The 18505-nt window shown below is 40.3% G+C and overlaps 2 protein-coding genes across 3 annotated transcripts in view; one reads left to right on the top strand and one right to left on the bottom strand.

The window, feature by feature from the left end:
* Window positions 1-18505, top strand: part of LOC127625016 (zinc finger protein 501-like) — a 617707-nt gene that overhangs the window by 123721 nt on the left and 475481 nt on the right. The window lies entirely within an intron of this gene.
* LOC127624953 (zinc finger protein 665-like) overlaps window positions 1-18505 on the bottom strand; it is a 158031-nt gene that overhangs the window by 6425 nt on the left and 133101 nt on the right. The window contains exons 11-12 of the mRNA XM_052099912.1: window positions 18104-18482; window positions 10121-11316 (exon numbers count right to left, since the gene is read on the bottom strand). Coding sequence (XP_051955872.1) covers window positions 10121-11316; window positions 18104-18482 — 1575 coding nt within the window. The remainder of the gene's footprint in view (window positions 1-10120; window positions 11317-18103; window positions 18483-18505) is intronic.

The following is an 18505-nucleotide window of genomic DNA, read 5'->3' as shown; positions in this document are numbered from 1 at the left end:
GAGACATAGCCTAATTTATGTTACCCACCTATCGAGAAGAAAAAGAGCATCTTCTGTATCCGTCTTCAAGCCTTTTACTCTCGGAGGTCTCTCCACTGCTGAAAAGCCTTGCCGATGTTGACATGGCTCCTAGCCCTCGACTTATCATAATCCTTCTTTTTTAGTTTATATTCCTTTTTTGAGACCTTTTTCTCTTGGTCTGATTCTCAGCCATTTGTAAAGTAAGTTCGCATCAGCCAGATTTGCCAGCGCTCTTCTAATTAAATTCCCTCTCGCTCTGCCCCCACCCCCATCCTGTTGCTGATTGGCTGGAGTAGTGTTGTGTGGACCGATCCGATTTACTTTGTTTTTGTCTAGATTTTTTTTCAGCCCATCTACAGAATGGACAGCTAGCAGACTGCAAGGAGACATTTGCAGAATTTGACAAAACATTTATTGGATTAGAATTACTGATTGCACCTTTAAGATTCTTGTTATCTGTAAAGTGTCTCTCTCTACTCTCCCTTTTAACCTGTTAATGAGATCATCCAATGGTTGTCCTGTGATCGACACAAGGAAACGCCCGATTTATACAATCAAAACTGCATTTCATGATAATAATCCTTCAAACTGAATGTTACCCTCGGTCACCATTCACCTTTTACACTTTTTTCCTAAACAATTGAAGAAAATGGTGACTGAAATTTACATTCTACCCAACATCTCAAAAACATACCTGAAGGGATAAAATCATCATCATCTTCATCACTCTGTTGTTCCTCTGCTGTGGTTTCATCATCATCACAATCTTCATCTCTCTGTTGTTCCACTGCTGTGGTTTCTCCTCTCATCTTCATCAGGTTCCTGCAGTCCAGCAGCTTCACTGAACACTTCTTCACTGGTGTCTGCAATATCTGCTGTTCATCATCATCTTCATTGTCATTCTGTTTTTCCTCTGATGTGTTTTCTTCTTTTATCTCCTCCTGCTTCACTTCAATCTTTACTGGTGTCTGCAGCATCTGCTGTTCATCATCATCTTCATCACTCCTTTGTTCCTCTGCTGTGGTCTCATCATCATCATCTTCATCAGTCTGTTGTTCCTCTGTTGTGTTTTCTTCTTTTATCTCCTGCTTCACTTCAATCTTCACTGGTGTCTGCAGCATCTGCTGTTCTCCAGCATGAATCACATCCACCTGCTCTCTCATGATGAACATCTGAACACAAAAACATCATCATTATAATGGACTGACATTCATCAAACTCTAAAACATTATTATATATGATTTTACACAAGAACAGGTCTGTTAAACAAAATATCTGTTTCTGAGATGGTATAAATATAATTGTGTGTGCTTGGTTTCATAAAATTAATTTGTGTAAGTAATTTTCCACATGCATGTTTAGACGGATTCTTGCCTGATGGTAAATGTTTATTTATATATATATATATATATGGCTTTGATACATATATATCGAGTTTGATACATTTTAGGCACCCAATTTCGATACCTAAGGGTTTCATCTCATCAACGTCAGCGATAAGCATGTATAAGCATGCTAGATGTGCCCAAATCTAAAAGTGCTGGTGATTGGCTGTGTTTAGACATCAAGGAAAAACAATATTTTTATGCTGGTTATGTCCGGAGATGCGGTTCACACATGAGGCTGTAATGTGTATGTGTCTCAAACCCCATACATGTGAAAGATGTGGAAAAGATCAAAAGTGTGGCTAAATTTCATCAGGCTCGATGCCAACAGCACGTGATGCAATATTTGCGACAAGATAATTGCTGCCAAGACCAGCAACATGACAAATCTGATGAAGCACTTGACAGTGCACGGAATAAACTTATGAGCAGAAAGTTGCTCCGTCTTCAACTGCAAGAAGACCGAGACGGTGCAGTCATCCTCTCATTGTCCTCATGCCACAGAGCTTCCTTCAACATGCCAACCACACGAGTCCTCCTCCAACATGCCCACCACATGAGTCCTCCAAAACTACTGATGAATGCAACGCCGCTATGACTGGGACTCGGACAGGTAAAGTTAATCTTTAACAAATAAACCAACTTGTAGTGGTGCATGCTTGTGTACATGTTAACTTAACGTTTCTGTGTGCAGTGACATAGTCCAATAAACTGGGACCTACGTAACATTAGATATTGTTTGGATGTATGGCTGTAGATAGCTAGCTAAATCGATGCTAAAAATGCTTTAAGGTTGACAGTAACTGATCAAGTTTAACTCACATTACACTAACAATCTTGATAAACCATACTTGTTATTAGGGTTGGCTGAATTAACAGTTTAGCTTTCTTGTTGTTGTTTTTTCCTCTTCACATTAATGTTATAGCCTCTGGCCCTGCCAACCCTTGCATGAGGAGACCAGAAGGATCAGGATATTCTTTGAGTCTATAAAAAAAAAAGTCAATAAACTGAAAAAAAAAAATAAAAACCAAAGTTTTTTTAGGTAACATGTAATGTACGTAATCTTGTTCAAATAGATTTCATAAAATTGGTATCGAAAAAAGTATCGTTTAGGAACCAGTATCGAAGTCAAGGTATCGGCATCACATTTGTTTTAATGATATATATATATTAATTGTTTTGATCACTTCATTATTTTAATTGCTTTTTCATTTAGTTTGGAGTGCAGTTTGAATTTAGAAATGTATTTGATTTAAGTTTTTTGTTTTTTAAAAATCAATGTAAAATCACTAAAGCAAGAATATTCAATGGACATTTTACATGCACAAAGAGCTATATTACACACTAAAGTAAAGGTAAAATCAACAAAACATAATAGGGCATCTTTAAAAAAAAATACAAAAATGTACATGGGTACAGTTTTTTTTTTTTGCAGATATATGAGTTAATTAGACAATTTTACAGGTATGAATCTTTAACACAAGTATGTTTAAATGACAGTTTCGGGTTATTGTTACAGTGAGATTGCTCCTCACTGTTAGGAAAGAATGATGCTGTTATTAAAACACATTAAAGAGCAAAAACCTCTGACATTTCCAGCAGACTTTATTTAATAATAGGATCAAACGGACAGATTAAATTCATATCAAAATGAAAATGTATATCTGCCAACACGAGAATCTTAATTTAAAGTGCTTGAGTTTAGCCACAGACAGACAGAAAGTGTAAATAATCTACTGGTTCTCAACTGTTTTGTTGTTTTTCACCTCTACACGTGACAGCAACAAACAAACTACATCAGACGATAATGAGCTTCTTTTAAAGTCATTAAAACACCAAAGAGATAAAAACAACATGCACAGAAAAATCTAAATCTGTCAATGTAAAACACAAAACACGTACCGATTCATGCGCTCAAACGGTGTTGTGGATCTCAGGTCTTCTTCTTGTGTTTTCTGCAACTTCTGGCGAATTTCCGCCTCCTGCTGGACTGGAGTGTTGATGCGTCGAAATAGTTGAAAAGCGACTGAGAGAGGAGTTGATCATCCCGAAGGAAACTAACTCTTAAAGGGGCAGGATTAACATTTCCAATACCTTTACTTTTACAGCAAAATAGACTTATAGCAGTTATTTAATAATAAAACAAAGATGATGATCTCAATAAAAAATATTGATTAAATATACAACTAAATATGGATTTTTAAAACATTTTTTACATGCCCACTTCCCAATGCTCTTTAATTCCTCATAGTGGCACAATTACATGCCTCAATCCGGGTGATGAAACTCAGTTGCCTCCACTTCTGAGAAAATCAGCCACCGGTGCCAGAATCAGTTTTGAAGTGGGAAGGCCACAAACCGAGCTGATTGTGATGTCATCACAACAACATTCCACAGTCAATATGTCCAATTTATAATATAGTTATTGTCCATTTATACCATGTTCTGTTGAATGCTTAATTCTGATTGGCTGATGGATGTTGTAAGGTGTGCAATTATTTTTCAAGGAAACGCACGGCTATAAAGTATTAACTGCATAGCAGTTCCAAATCACTTCGCCACATTATTTCAGTTATTTCAAAGAGCCCTACAGGCTACCACAACAAAATTACCAATTAAAACAAAGACATCAGTTGACGTAAATTGGTAAAGAACGTCAAAACAATGTATAAAATATCCAACATATATTTCAATTTCATAAAAAAAAAAAAAGCCCTCGTGCACCCCCGCACTTACACACAAACACGAGTAGCAATCGAAAAATAATAATAAGGGAAGAATAATGAGGGAATAACACACACCGGGCCATGGAACAGATGAGCAGCCAACTGTCCCATTACTTTTGGTCCCTTAAAAAGTGGGTGGCACATATACAAACTGTTGTAAATCCTACACCGTTCACCTGATTTGGATGTAAATACCCTCAAAATAAAGCTGAAAGTCTGCAGTTAAAGTACATCTTGTTCGTTTCATTTCAAATCCATTGTGGTGGTGTACACTCACCAAAAGGATTATTAGGAACACCACACTAATACTGTGTTTGACCCCCTTTTGTCTTCAGAACTGCCTTAATTCTACATGGCATTGATTCAACAAGGTGCTGAAAGCATTCTTTAGAAATGTTGGCCCATATTGATAGGATAGCATCTTGCAGTTGATGGAGATTTGTGGGATGCACATCCAGGGCACGAAGCTCCTGTTCCACCACATCCCAAAGATGCTCTATTGTGTTGAGATCTGGTGACTGTGGGGGCCATTTTAGTACAGTGAACTCATTGTCATGTTCAAGAAACCAATTTGAAATGATTCGATTTTTGTGACATGGTGCATTATCCTGCTGGAAGTAGCCATGAGAGGATGGGTACATGGTGGCCATAAAGGGATGGACATGGTCAGAAACAATGCTCAGGTAGGCCGTGGCATTTAAACGATGCCCAATTGGCACTAAGGGGCCTAAAGTGTGCCAAGAAAACATTCCCCACACCATTACACCACCACCACCAGTCTGCACAGTGGTAACAAGGCATGATGGATCCATGTTCTCATTCTGTTTATGCCAAATTCTGACTCTACCATCTGAATGTCTCAACAGAAATCGAGACTCATCAGACCAGGCAACATTTTTCCAGTCTTCAACTGTCCAATTTTGGTGAGCTCTTGCAAATTGTAGCCTCTTTTTCCTATTTGTAGTGGAGATGAGTGGTACCCGGTGGGGTCTTCTGCTGTTGTAGCCCATCTGCCTCAAGGTTGTGTGTGTTGTGGCTTCACAAATGCTTTGCTGCATACCTCGGTAACGAGTGGTTATTTCAGTCAAAGTTGCTCTTCTATCAGCTTGAATCAGTCGGCCCATTCTCCTCTGACCTCTAGCATCAACAAGGCATTTTCTCCCACAGGACTGCCGCATACTGGATGTTTTTCCCTTTTCACACCATTCTTTGTAAACCCTAGAAATGTTTGTGTGTGAAAATCCCAGTAACTGAGCAGATTGTGAAATACTCAGACCGGCCCGTCTGGCACCAACAACCATGCCACGCTCAAAATTGCTTAAATCACCTTTCTTTCCCATTCTGACATTCAGTTTGGAGTTCAGGAGATTGTCTTGAGCAGGACCACACCCCTAAATGCATTGAAGCAACTGCCATGTGATTGGTTGATTAGATAATTGCATTAATGAGAAATTGAACAGGTGTTCCTAATAATCCTTTAGGTGAGTGTATAGAGCCAAAAAGATTAGAATTGTGTCGATGTCCCAATATTTATGGACCTGACTGTATGTGGTCATGAACACTGGCAGGGACTTGGAAACAACCTCCGTGATCGTGAACACTGGCAGAAACAACCTCCGTGGTCGTGAACACTGGCAGGGACTTGGAAATGACCTATGTGCTCGTGAACACTGGCAGGGACTTGGAAATGACCTCCTTGGTCGTGAACACTGGCAGAGATTGGGAAATGGAAGCCTTTTTCCTCCTCCTCCGCCGGGAGGCCGAAGTCGACAGCACAGGCTCTGGGATGGCCGAGGTTGGTAAAGCAGGCTCTGGGACAACAGAGGCTGGCAACGCTAGCTCTGGGATGGCCAAGGCTTCCAGCTCATTGGCTGTGGCATGCATGGGCGTTGGCTAGTTGGCCGCGGCAGTTAAAACATAAAAGAAAATATAGATGTATTTTTAAAGTTCACACAGTCAAAAAAACTGAAAACAAATGCTGGAAAAGTTTAGTCTCACCAAGTGCTCTATATAGACATGTACAAAAAAGGAAATTACATAACACACAAACAAAAGAAAAAGAAAGGATATGGGCTGTCATATGCACACAGACAACAGATTTCAGTAAAAAAAGATAAAAGATTGTTACAGAGTGGAATTTACACAGAAATAACATTCTTAACAAAGTCCAGAAAGGGCTGCCAGTACACAAAATGTCATAAGTAAAACAAAAACAATGGAAAGGTAACACTTCTGTTTATCAGCCAAGTGAACACGGTTCACACAGATAAACCAATGCCGATAAATAACACCCATAAAACTATATCAAGAAAAACATCAAAAGGTTTGATTTTTGTTTAATACCAAATCCCAGTAAATGTGTTTGCAGAACTTAAGTTAGCACAGAAATTGGCAAATTTGACTTGCACAGACATTCACATATATTTTATCCACGATCTATCACCGTATGCAGGCGAGTCTGTTGTGTGACCACTGTAGGGGATTACAGCTTGGGCCCGTAGACCAGTAGGCTTGGAATGAAGACCAGGAGTCGAGGTGTCAAATTAGTTGAGTTTTACTGAAGAGAGTTGTTTACAAAATCAAATGGAAGAAGTCAGCAGTACAAAAGCCTTGAAGACAGGAGAATCACGAACTGAACTCGGGTCCAAAAACATGAATACATATATTCAGATACAGCATCAAGTTGACGTTAATGCTATAGCTTCTAGATTTGTGATTGGTTACAAGCGTAGATAAGTATATACAATTTCTGAACACGGACATCGTGTACTTGGTATATTTCATTGATTGTTGGCATGATACTTTTAGTTCCGTATATAGGCTCCAACAGTCTGAGTCAGGTCATAGGCCATGGACAGTCTTCCCTTTATAGACAATAGTGGGTCTCTGAGGACCAGTTGTCCACCTCTCGACAGCGATTCTCACTTCATTGAACTCCTGAAACAGAAATACTTTTGGAATAACACACACACACAAGGTTTCTCCTATTCAAGGTCTTATACTATAAAGCTTCTGTGGAGACTGGTCTTATCTTATAAGAATTTAAAACATAGAGATATCTGTACTTTCTCTCAGGAAAGCTGAAGTTGTATTCTTGTTAACTTGGCAGAAAAATGATTAATCAATGTAGACACAAGAGAAGCCTATTAGCCAGAAGACACACTGTCTCCTAAAGCATGAAGACAGATATGGAATGGTCTCAAACTGCTTGTACGAACATGAAACCACAAAGAACATATATTAAGATACTTTGAATAAAAAATCATTAGTTCAAAACTGTGATGAATATACTGATTAGTTCCACTACGATAATTAAATCAAAGGATATAATATCCAGGCATCCACCCCTTCACCACTGAGTACACATGCCTACTGCTACATCACCATAGATCTATTGTGATAACGCTAAAGATGCATTGTAGGCAGGGGTTCTTCACCTTTTTCAGCCTCTGCAGTTACAGGTCTGGAGCTTCAGTTAATGGTCACATCAACCATACGAATGGGGAATTTTTTTTATTTCAGTGATTTGGACCGTGGCATGATTGTTGATGCCAGATGGGGTGGTTTGAGTATTTCTGTAACTGTTGATCTCCTGGGACTTTCACATACAACAATCTCTTGAATTTACTCAGAATGGTGCCAAAAACAAAAAGAAATCCAGTGAACGGCAATTCTGCGAACGGAAAAGTCTTGTTGACTGCCAGCCAGGTTCAAGCTGAAAGGCTATGGTAACTCAGATAACCCCTCTGTGCAATTGTAGTGATCATTTCAGAATGCACATCACGTCAAAACTTGAGGGTGGAACTTGACATGGTCTTGTGCTGTTGTAGCCCATCCACCTCAAGGTTCGATATGTTGTGCACTCAAAATCTGACAATACTGGAATTATAAATGGTCATTCTTTACCTCAAATTATGCATAAAAACACAATTTTACCAGCTTGCATAGCTAATGTAAGTTGATTGACAGGTGATGTCTGTATCTAAAAGGTGATTGGCTCCCTTTCATGTAGGTGGGACTTCCTTTCTACATCCGTTGACTGCTTAAAGTGCATCCGGAAAGTATTCACAGCGCATCACTTTTTCCACATTTTGTTATGTTACAACCTTATTCCAAAATTGATTAAATTAATTACTGAGGCACCTAAAGGACTCTCAGACCATGAGAAACCAAATTCTCTGGTCTGATGAAACAAAGATTGAACTATTTGGCCTGAAAGGCAAGCGTCATGTCTGGAGGAAACAAGGCACCGCTCATCACCTTGCCAATACCATCCCTAAAGTGAAGCATGGTCATGGCAGCATTATGCTGTGGGGATGTTTTTCAGCGGCAGGAACTGGGAGACAAGTCAGGATCAAGGGAAAGATGAATCCAGCAATGCACAGAGACATCCTTGATGAAAACCTGCTCCATAGCGCTCTGGACATCAGACTGGAGCAACGGTTCATTTTCCAACAGGACAACGACCCTAAGCACACAGCCAAGATAACAAAGGAGTGGCTACGGGACAACTCTGTGTATGTCCTTGAGTGGCCCAGCCAGAGCCCAGACTTGAACCCGATTGAACATCTCTGGAGAGACCTGAAAATGGCTGTGCACCGACGCTCCCCACCCAACCTGATGGAGCTTGAGAGGTCCTGCAATGAAGAATGGGAGAAACTGCCCAAAAATAGGTGTGCCAAGCTTGTAGCATCATACTCAAAAAGAATTGAGGCTGTAATTGGTGCCAAAGGTGCTTCAACAAAGTATTGAGCAAAGGCTGTGAATACTTAAGTACATGTGATTTTCTTTCATTTTTAATTTTTAATACATTTGCAAAGATTAAAAAAAAAAAAATTCACGTTGTCATTATAGGGTATTGTTTGTAGAATTTTGTGGAAAATAATTAATTTAATCCATTTTGGAATAAGGCTGTAACAACAAAATGTGAAAAAAGTGAAGCGCTGTGAATACTTTCCAGATGCACTGTATACACACACACACACACAAACCGATCAGCAACAATATTAAAACCACATGCCTAATATCAGGTAGTGCTCACCCAAAAACAATTCCAACCCGCATCTCGGAGTAGCATTCTGAGACGATATTCTTCTCACCACAATTGTACAGAGCGGTTACAGAAGACTTTCTGAAGACTGAAGCCATTCTCTGTTGACCTCTCTCATCAACACGGCATTTCCATCCACAGAACTGTCGCTCACGGGACGTTTTTTCTAGAGTAAATTTTAGAGACTGTTGTGAATGAAAATCCCAGGAGATCAGTGGAAATACTCAGACATGCCCATCTGGCACCAACAATCATGCCATGCTCCAAATCAATGAGATCCCATTTGCTGCCACGATCCTTCTGCTGATTTGCTTAGCCCTTATTATTGTGGTTTTTGGCAGACACGGTCATTATATACGTTTAGAATAGAACAAATTGCCCTTGTGAAGGTCTAATGGAAAAGCTGATTTATGACCCTGGTTCTATCTGAACTATACAGAAGTTCAGAAAAGTGACTTGGTCTTGGAAAATGTCTTCATGCGTCGTACAGATGAAGGCACATTTGCACCAGGTTACTAATAACTCTGCACATCAATGCATTTATGTTGACTGATTTTGACTCATTAAACAACAAACAAAATTAACCATCGGCCTCAAGGTAGGTGGAGCTCCAGGTTACACCTACCAATGACGTGTACCAATGGCAGAAAGGTGGTTTTTAGCAGCCGATAAATCTTTTTCCTAAAAGCTCACTCCAGCGAACAGTTATGAACCACCACAACGAACGCAAAAACTAATTTTTGCTCAGATTTTGTTCTAAATGTGGGGGCACTAGTAACTGGATATGATGTCACACCTGTTCATTTTTTTTATTTCGTAGGAAGTATATTGAGGCCTTAATTGGGGAATTCCCTCCACATTTTCAGATATGAATTTCAGGCCCTGAGTGGCAAAGTTTCTCTCCAGTATGAGTTTTCTCATGTCTTTTCATGTTTACTGACTGAGTGAAACTCTTTCCACACTGTGAGCACTTGAATGGTTTGTCTCCAGTATGAATTATCTCGTGTGTTTTCAGGTGATAAGACTGAGTGAAACTCTTTCCACAGTGTGAGCACTTGTAAGGTTTCTCTCTTGTATGAAATCTCTCGTGTGTTTTCAGGTTTACTGACTGAGTGAAACTCTTTCCACAGTGAGAGCACTTGTATGGTTTCTCTCCAGTATGAATTCGCTTGTGTGTTTTCAGGTGTTGTAAATGTGTGAAACTCTTTCCACAGTGTGAGCACTTGTATGGTTTCTCTCCAATATGAATTCTCTCATGTGTTTTCAGTTGTTTTGACTGTGTGAAACTCTTTCCACAGTGTGAGCACTTGTAAGGTTTTTCTCCAGTATGAAATCTCACATGTGTTTTTAGTTCTTGTGACAGAGTGAAACTCTTTTCACAGTGTGAGCACTTGTAAGGTTTTACTCCAGTATGAAATCTCTCGTGCGTTTTCAGGTTTTGTGACCGAAAGAAACTCTTTTCACAGTGTGAGCACTTGTATGGTTTTTCTCCAGTATGAATTCTCTCATGTGTTTTCAGGTTTACTGAATTTCTGAAACTCTTTTCACAGTATGAGCACTTGTATGGTTTCTCTCCAGTATGAATTATTTCATGCCGTTTCAAGTCACTGGCTGTAATAAAGGTCTTCCCACATTCAAAGCACACATGAGCTGCCACACCGGTATGTATTTTCTGGTGTTTTTTCAAATAGGACATGCATGAAAAACACTTTTCACAAAATGAACACTTGTAAGGCTTCTCATTTGTGTGAGTTTTCAGATGTTGTTTTAGGTACTGTACCAGAACAAATGTTTTACCACACTTATCACATTCAAATGACTTTTCTCCAGAGTGGCAAAAGAGATGACTCTTGAAACTGGTAGCATATGCAAAACTATTTCCACACAGATGGCACGTGTAAGGTTTCTCTCCAGTGTGAACTCTCATGTGTATATTAAGTTTGCTTTTATATGTGAAACATGTTCCACACTGAGAGCAGGAGAAAGCTTTCTTGGCTGTTCTTTGAGGCTTTTTAGGTGAGAAATTGTCTTCTGTCTTTGAGCCACTTAAAGATTTTTCTCCCGTTATGAAACCATGCTGTTCCTCCTCCACTTCCTTCAGCTTTTCACGTTCTTCTCTTACTTCCATCAGCTCTACAATAAACACAATAAGTTGACACATTTATTCAAGAGGGACACATTTAAATAAATTATTTTTAACCCCAATTTATTTGCAGAACACAACAAATGTCCAGTATATATGTGATTTTTGCTGTGCAAAAGGTTTATATTCATACAGGGTTCCTTCAGGTTTTATAAAGCTAAATTTAAGATTTTTTTTTAAAACAAACTACAGAAAAATTAGGGAAATATTTAAGAGAACACAATATGCCAGTATGTTCTCTAAATGTAAAGGTCTAGGAAGCACTTTTGTCTGTTGTTAATGTTTCTCCCCAATTCATGCTCCGGTTTCAGTCCTGTTTGTTTCATTTGTTTTTGCTTCATGGTTTCCTGTCTTGCCCTGTTTCCATGTTACACCTGTTTTGTATTTAGTTTTATTCTTATTAAACTAGCTGCTTCTCTTGTGACCTCCCTCATTGCTACTGAACAACCGACCTAAAAGAAATGGATCTAGCAGTGCCTTTAATTTGGCTGACCAGAGCGAATTTACGTGTCCTGGAATATTCCCGTCTGTTTTGTGTCCTAGCAAGTACACTGACTTTCTGAAGCAACACTGAAGTCTATGTACTTCATCAGTCTCATTGCATACCAGTGGAGGGAGTTACCGGCGACTGGAGATTACACATGGGAGGAATATGTTGAGTTGACATTAGAGACATTCACTTAAGCGGATCCTCCTCAATCAATCCCAATCCCGGTTTCCAAGTCAGCCACGCCAGAGTCTGCTCCACGCCATGTCACAGCCAGTGCTGCCAACTATTTTCAATGGAAAGTAGCTAAAGCCTGCTCGAAAAGTAGCTAAATGTCGCCAGATGACGTCATGCGTCATTAGCATATTAATGACGTCATCGCGTCGTATTTGCATTCTGCCTAATTTGTCGGTACTGTAGCCTACTTCAGTTTATAATAACAGTTATCTCCCCTAAACCGTGCTCATACTGTTTTTATATAAGTATATAGCCGAATGTCCAGTAAAACGGTTCTCAATTACATATTTTCTGTTAGACAACGGAACGGAACTTAGCTAACGTTACATGTTTATGAGTTTGAAGAAGGTTTATTGTTGTGTTTGGATAAGTAAAATGTATAGAGTCTGTAAATATACGATCTGAAGTCGGAGAGTTCAGAAACCGAACCGGAATGAACTAAAACTCTGATTAGTAGTGATTATAAGTGCATGCCAAGAAAAAACGGTCAAATTAAATGTTTTGAATTAAAACAAAGGAGAAGGCAGCTGCTATGTGATCACTGATTGGTTCCTGCTAACACAGCATGCACAAGCGCAGCTCATTCATGTCTATGTCCGCTGGCGTGCAGTCAACGGAATGTGCTGCTCCTCAGCCGCTCACTGAACAGAGCAGACGCAGCGGGGAAGTAAGACCTCACGCTTGCAGTACTGGCGATATTTGGAATTTGGAAAGTTGCTAAGGTTTGTCCAAAAAGTCGCTAGATTTGTCGCTAGTCGCTTTTTTGAAAAAATGTCGCTAAAGGGGTCTGAAAAGTCGCTAAAAATAGCAACAAAGTCGCTAAGTTGGTAACAATGGTCACAGCCATGCCTGAGTCTGCTCCACACCACATCACAGCCACGCCGGAGTCTGCTCTACACCACGTCCAGAGACTGCTCCACGCCATGTCACAGCCACGACTGAGTCTGCTCTATGCCATATCACAACCACATCTGAGCCTGCTCCACACCATGTCTCAGCCACGTCTAAATCTGCTTCACATCATGTCCCAGTCAAGTCTGAGCTTGCTCCATTCCATGTCACAGCCATGTCTGAGTCTGGTGCACGTCATGTCCCAGACAAGTTTGAGTTGGTTCCACGCCATTTCATAGCCTTGCCTTCCGAGACTACCTGCTCGAAACTTTTCTTGGCCCTTGTCTCCAAGTTGAACTCTCCACCACTGATGTCAGTGTGTAGGGTCACGAAGACCCTTTCTCACAGCTTGTCAGCAATCCTGCCTGCCATGGCCAACAAGCCAATGCCCACACGCCTGCCACGGCCAAGCTGCCCTGGTTTCCTTGGTGCCCTGGTCTTCTGTCTGATCTGCCCTCGTTTCCTTGGTTCCTTTGTCGTCCGCCTGATCTGCCCTGGTTTCTTTGGTCCCCTGGTCGTCCGCCTGATCTGCCCTGGTTTCATTTGTCATCTGCCTGATCTGCCCTGGTTTCATTGGTCCCCTGGTCGTCCGCCTGATCTGGCCTGGTTTGATCTGGCCTGGTTTCATTGGTCCCCTGGTTGTCCGCCTGATCTGCCCTGGTTTGATTGGTCACTTGGTTGTCCGCCTGATCTGCCCTGGTTTCATTGGACCCCTGGTTGTACGCTGTTAGGGGTATAACAGTTATGACCCGGATCAGATATGGAGAAAGAAAACCAGGAGTCAGAAGTTCAATCAAAGAATCCAAAATTTACTGAAGAATAGTTTGCAGTGAAATTGGTAGAGCCAGCGGCAAAGTCTCACGAGGAGATCGAAAGCTAAACTCATACCTTACACAAAATTTTACATCAATTATACCATTTGCAAGGACGTATATTCTATTATTCAACTCCTGATTGGCTAACAGAGTATAAAGTCACAACATATAGATAGCTATAGCACATCAACATTAATCAGCGCAATTGTCGTCCTGGCCCGAGATTTACATCTGAAGTGACCTCGCAGATGGTCTCGGGCGTCTTCGAGTCTGCCTGCTGTGTCTCCCTGGGTTCAAAACCTGGGTAGAAGGTCAATACGCACACACGAAACACTGACGAACGAAAGTCCTTCTCTGGGCACAAGTCAGCCAGAGCACACATTATCAGGCCATTTGAACCAAAACAAGAGAGATAAAATTTTCACTCCTCAGGCAGAGGAGAGGGTGAAAAATAACATACATTGCTTCCCTAAAGAAATAATAAGAGAAAATCACACTTCTACTATTCAGGTAGTATTGCATAGGACTTTAAACCATATACTTAATCATAGAAAAGTAACAATCAAACACAGACCATATGTTTAACATTCTCCCTGCCCCCTCTCATCACAGCTAAGCTTATCCCCAAAGGACCTTCAGACTACGGGCAGGAAAGAGAGAGAGACTCTCTGGAATGTTCCTTAAAAGACACTAGTTAACATTCCAACACACATATGATTCAAAGTATATTTCAGTTATGCATAAGAAAATAGAATTGATTATGTGATCATGCATATAGTTAATTCATCATTTTATTAAAGAAGTTAAGCAACAGAATATAGATAGATATTGATATAAAAGGATATATATATATGCATTGATATATCTGAAGAGACAAGGGATTTCGACCCTCACCCTTCAACGCCTAATCTGACCTGGTTGTCTAATGGTTCCCTGGTTGTCTACCTGGTTTCCTTGGTCCCATGGTCGTCTGCCTGAGCTAACCTGGTCTCCTGGGTCCTCTGGCCATCAGCTCGATCTGCTCTGGACTCGATGTTCTCTGGCTTCATTTTGACCCTTCCTACCCTTCCTGCCCTTCTTGGGCATCGTTATTTACCTATTTATCTCTCATGTATATAATGCCCTATTTTTTATGGAGTGGTGGTGGTGGCGTAGTGGGCTAAGGCACATAACTGTTAATCAGAAGGTCGTTGGTTCGAACCCCACAGCCACCACCATTGTGTCCTTGAGCAAGGCACTTAACTCCAGGTTGCTACGGGGGATTGTCCCTGTAATAAGTGCACTGTAAGTCGCTTTGGATAAAAGCATCTTCCGAATGCATAAATTTAAATTTTCCTGTTCACTTTTGTCTGTTGTTAATGTTTCTCCCCAGTTCATGCACCGGTTTCAATCCTGTTTGTTTTCATTTGTTTTTGCTTCCTGGTTTTCTGTCTTGCCCTATTTCCATGTTCAACCTGTTTTTATTTAGTTTTATTCTTATTAAACTAGGTGTGTTTAGATCCTGCTCTTGAGACCTCCCTCATTGCTACATGAATACCTCTGCTCCCAACCAGCAGAACGTGGAAATAACTTTTACCTTCTGATCAGAAACATTGTATCATATTATATTCTTCTACTACAGTGTTTCCCAGACTGGGGAACACGTAACCCTGGGGATGTGTGAGGTGACAATCAGTGTACAAAAGTAAAGTTCTGAGATTTACCGTTAAAAGTGCAAATCAATCCCAGAACAACAACAAGGTCCTTGTAAAGATGCTGGACCAAACAGACAGACAGGTATCTATATCCACAGTAAAATTAGTCCTGTATAGAAATGACCAGAAAGGCTGCTCAGCAAGGAAGCCAGATAACAGTTTGCAGGTACACGTGGTGACAAATATCTTAATTTTTGGAGAAATTACCTCTAGTCTGATGAAACAAAAATGTAACTGTTTGGCCATAATGACCATAGTTATGTTTGGCAAAACAAAATGAGAAGACTGCAAGCTGTAGAACGCCATCCCAACCTTGAAACATATAGGTGGTGCTTTGCTTCAAGAGGGACTGGTGCACTTCACAAAATAGACTCGGTCACAAATGGGTCTTGCAAATGGACAATGACCCATAGAGTACTTCCCAAGTAGTGGCAAAATGGCTTAAGAACAACAAAGTCAAGGTATTGGAGTTGCCATCACAAAGCCCTGACTTCAACCCAACAGAAAATTAGTGGGCAGAACTGACAAAGCATGTGCAAACAGGAAGGCCTCCAAGCCTGACTCAGGTACACCAGTTGTGCCTGAAAGAATGGGTCAAAATACCAGCAACTTATTTTGAGAATCTTGTGGAAGGCTACCCAAATCGTTTGACCAAGTTAAACAATTTAAAAGGCAATGCTACCAAATAATAACAATGTTTTTGCAAACTTCTTACCCACTGGTAATGTGATGAAAGAAAATAAATAATTCTCTCTACTATTATTCTGACATTTCACATTCTTAAAATAGTGATCCTAACTGACCTAAGACAGGTAAATGTTTTCTACAATTAAATGTCAGGAATTGTGAAAAACTGAGTTTACATGTATTTGGCTAAGGTGTATGTAAACTTCTGAATTCAACTGTAGAAAAACTGTGCAGACGCAGGTGTAAAATAACCAAATATTTTGGTATTCCTATAGTGTCTTGTCAAAGGTCAACCGAATGTTGACTTTCCATGCACATTGCTATTAGCTAGCTTGAAAAAAAATTACAAAATAGAACAAAAGTAAAAATTAAGAAAAACTGTGCTTGATCTTCAACAGTATCGAGTATTCAAGTAAACACTCAGAAATTGAAAAAGTAAAAGTTAAGCTTTTTTTAATTAAGCAATTCTAAACTCAGCGAAACGAGAAACGTCCTCTCACTTTCAACTGATTTTATTTTCAGCAAACTTAACGTGTAAATATTTGTATGAAAAGATCCAACAACTAAGACATAAACTTTCACAAGACATGTGACTAAATGGAATAATATATCCTTGAACAAAGGGGGCAAAATCAAAAGTAAAAAGCCAATATCTGGTGTGGCCACCAGCTGCATTAAGTACTGCAGTGCATCTCCTCCTCATGGACTGCACCAGATTTGCCAGATCTTGCTGTGAGATGTTACCCCACTCTTCCAACAAGGCACTTGCAAGTTCCCAGTCATTTCTGGGGGGAAAGGCCCTGAATGTCCCGAGGTGTCGTCTTCAAGCCTTTTACTCTCGGAGGTCTCTCCACTGCTGAAAAGCCTCGCCTATGTTGACATGGCTCCTATCCCTCAACTTATCATAATCCCTCTATTTTAGTTTATATTTATCTGACCTTTTTCTCTTGGTCTGTTTCTCAGCCATTTGTCCTCCTTGGAGCTTAGAAAGTTTGCATAAGTCAGATTTACCATCGCTCTTCTAATGGGACTTTTCTACTGCACAGTACAACTCGACACTGCTCCCTTTTTGGGGGGTTTCCACTGTTTATAGTACCTGGTACTTTTTTAGTACCATCTCGTTTGAGGTTCCAAGTGAGCTGAGCTGAGCATAAATGTGATGTCAAAACCCTGCAGATCACTGATTGGTCAGAGAGAATCGTCACTATCAGTGTCACTGGATTTGCGATGGGGGACATCAACCCGCTAGTTTTAAAGTTAGCGATAGCAGTATAATTTGATCATGCGACTTCTAATTTTAAAAAGAAATGGATGTGCGCAAAACCACCCCATGATTACTAAACAAGGTGCAGACTTCCTCTTGTTAGCGACAACAAAATGAAAAAGTCTTTCAGGAAGTTTCTCAGCTGTTGGCCGCACGCGGCTACCAGCGGACCTACCAACAGTGTAGGGAAAAGTAGAAAAGTGGCTACAGAACCATCAAGTACCACAACAGCCGGAGTGGTTCAAACACAAGAAAGTGGAAGTGGTTCAATCAAATGGACGCTATCTATGGCAATAGACTCGCGAGCAATGGGAGGGAGAGTGTTGTTGGAGACCATGATGGATGATGGTACGTTAACTATATACTCTGCTTGAAAGCTTCACTTTATTTAGTTGACCAGCTACTGGAAAGCTTGCTTCCAATTTAACTGTTAAACTTGTATATTATTGTTTATGGTCAGTAATGTTTGTTGCGTTTAAGATGCCGACACAGCAGTAGAGGTGGCGAAACTATGACGATCAGCCTATAATCCCACCCACATTGAGGCGACACTAAACAACACTGGAAAAGCAAGCTCAGAAAAGTAAAGCGAGTAGAGTCAAGTCGAACCATAACGTGCAGTGGAAAAATTGCTTTTTTTCTAAAGAGTTAAAGTAAATGGTGACTGAAAATTACATTTTACCTGACATCTCAAAAACATACCTGAAGGAATAAAATCATCATCATCTTCATCAACCTGTAGTTCCTCTGCTGTGGTTTCTCCTCTCATCTTCATCTGGTTCCTGCAGTCCAGCAGCTTCACTGAACACATCTTCACTGGTGTCTGCAGCATCTGCTGTTCTTTGTCTTCTTCATCAGTCTGTTGTTCTTCTGTTGTGTTTTCTTCTTTTATCTCTTCCTGCTTCACTTCAATCTTCACTGGTGTCTGCAGCATCTGCTGTTCATCATCTTCATCAGTCTGTTGTTCCTCTGCATTGTTTTCTTCTTTTATCTCCAGCTTCACTTCAATCTTCACTGGTGTCTGCAGCATCTGCTGTTCTCCAGCATGAATCACATCCACCTGCTCTCTCATGATGAACATCTGAACACAAAAACATCATCATT

This window comes from Xyrauchen texanus, chromosome 31 (assembly GCF_025860055.1).
Source record: "Xyrauchen texanus isolate HMW12.3.18 chromosome 31, RBS_HiC_50CHRs, whole genome shotgun sequence".
Lineage (NCBI taxonomy): Eukaryota > Metazoa > Chordata > Actinopteri > Cypriniformes > Catostomidae > Xyrauchen > Xyrauchen texanus.
The sequence above is the reverse complement of the archived record's forward strand: the minus strand, read 5'-3'. Positions and strand labels throughout refer to the sequence as shown.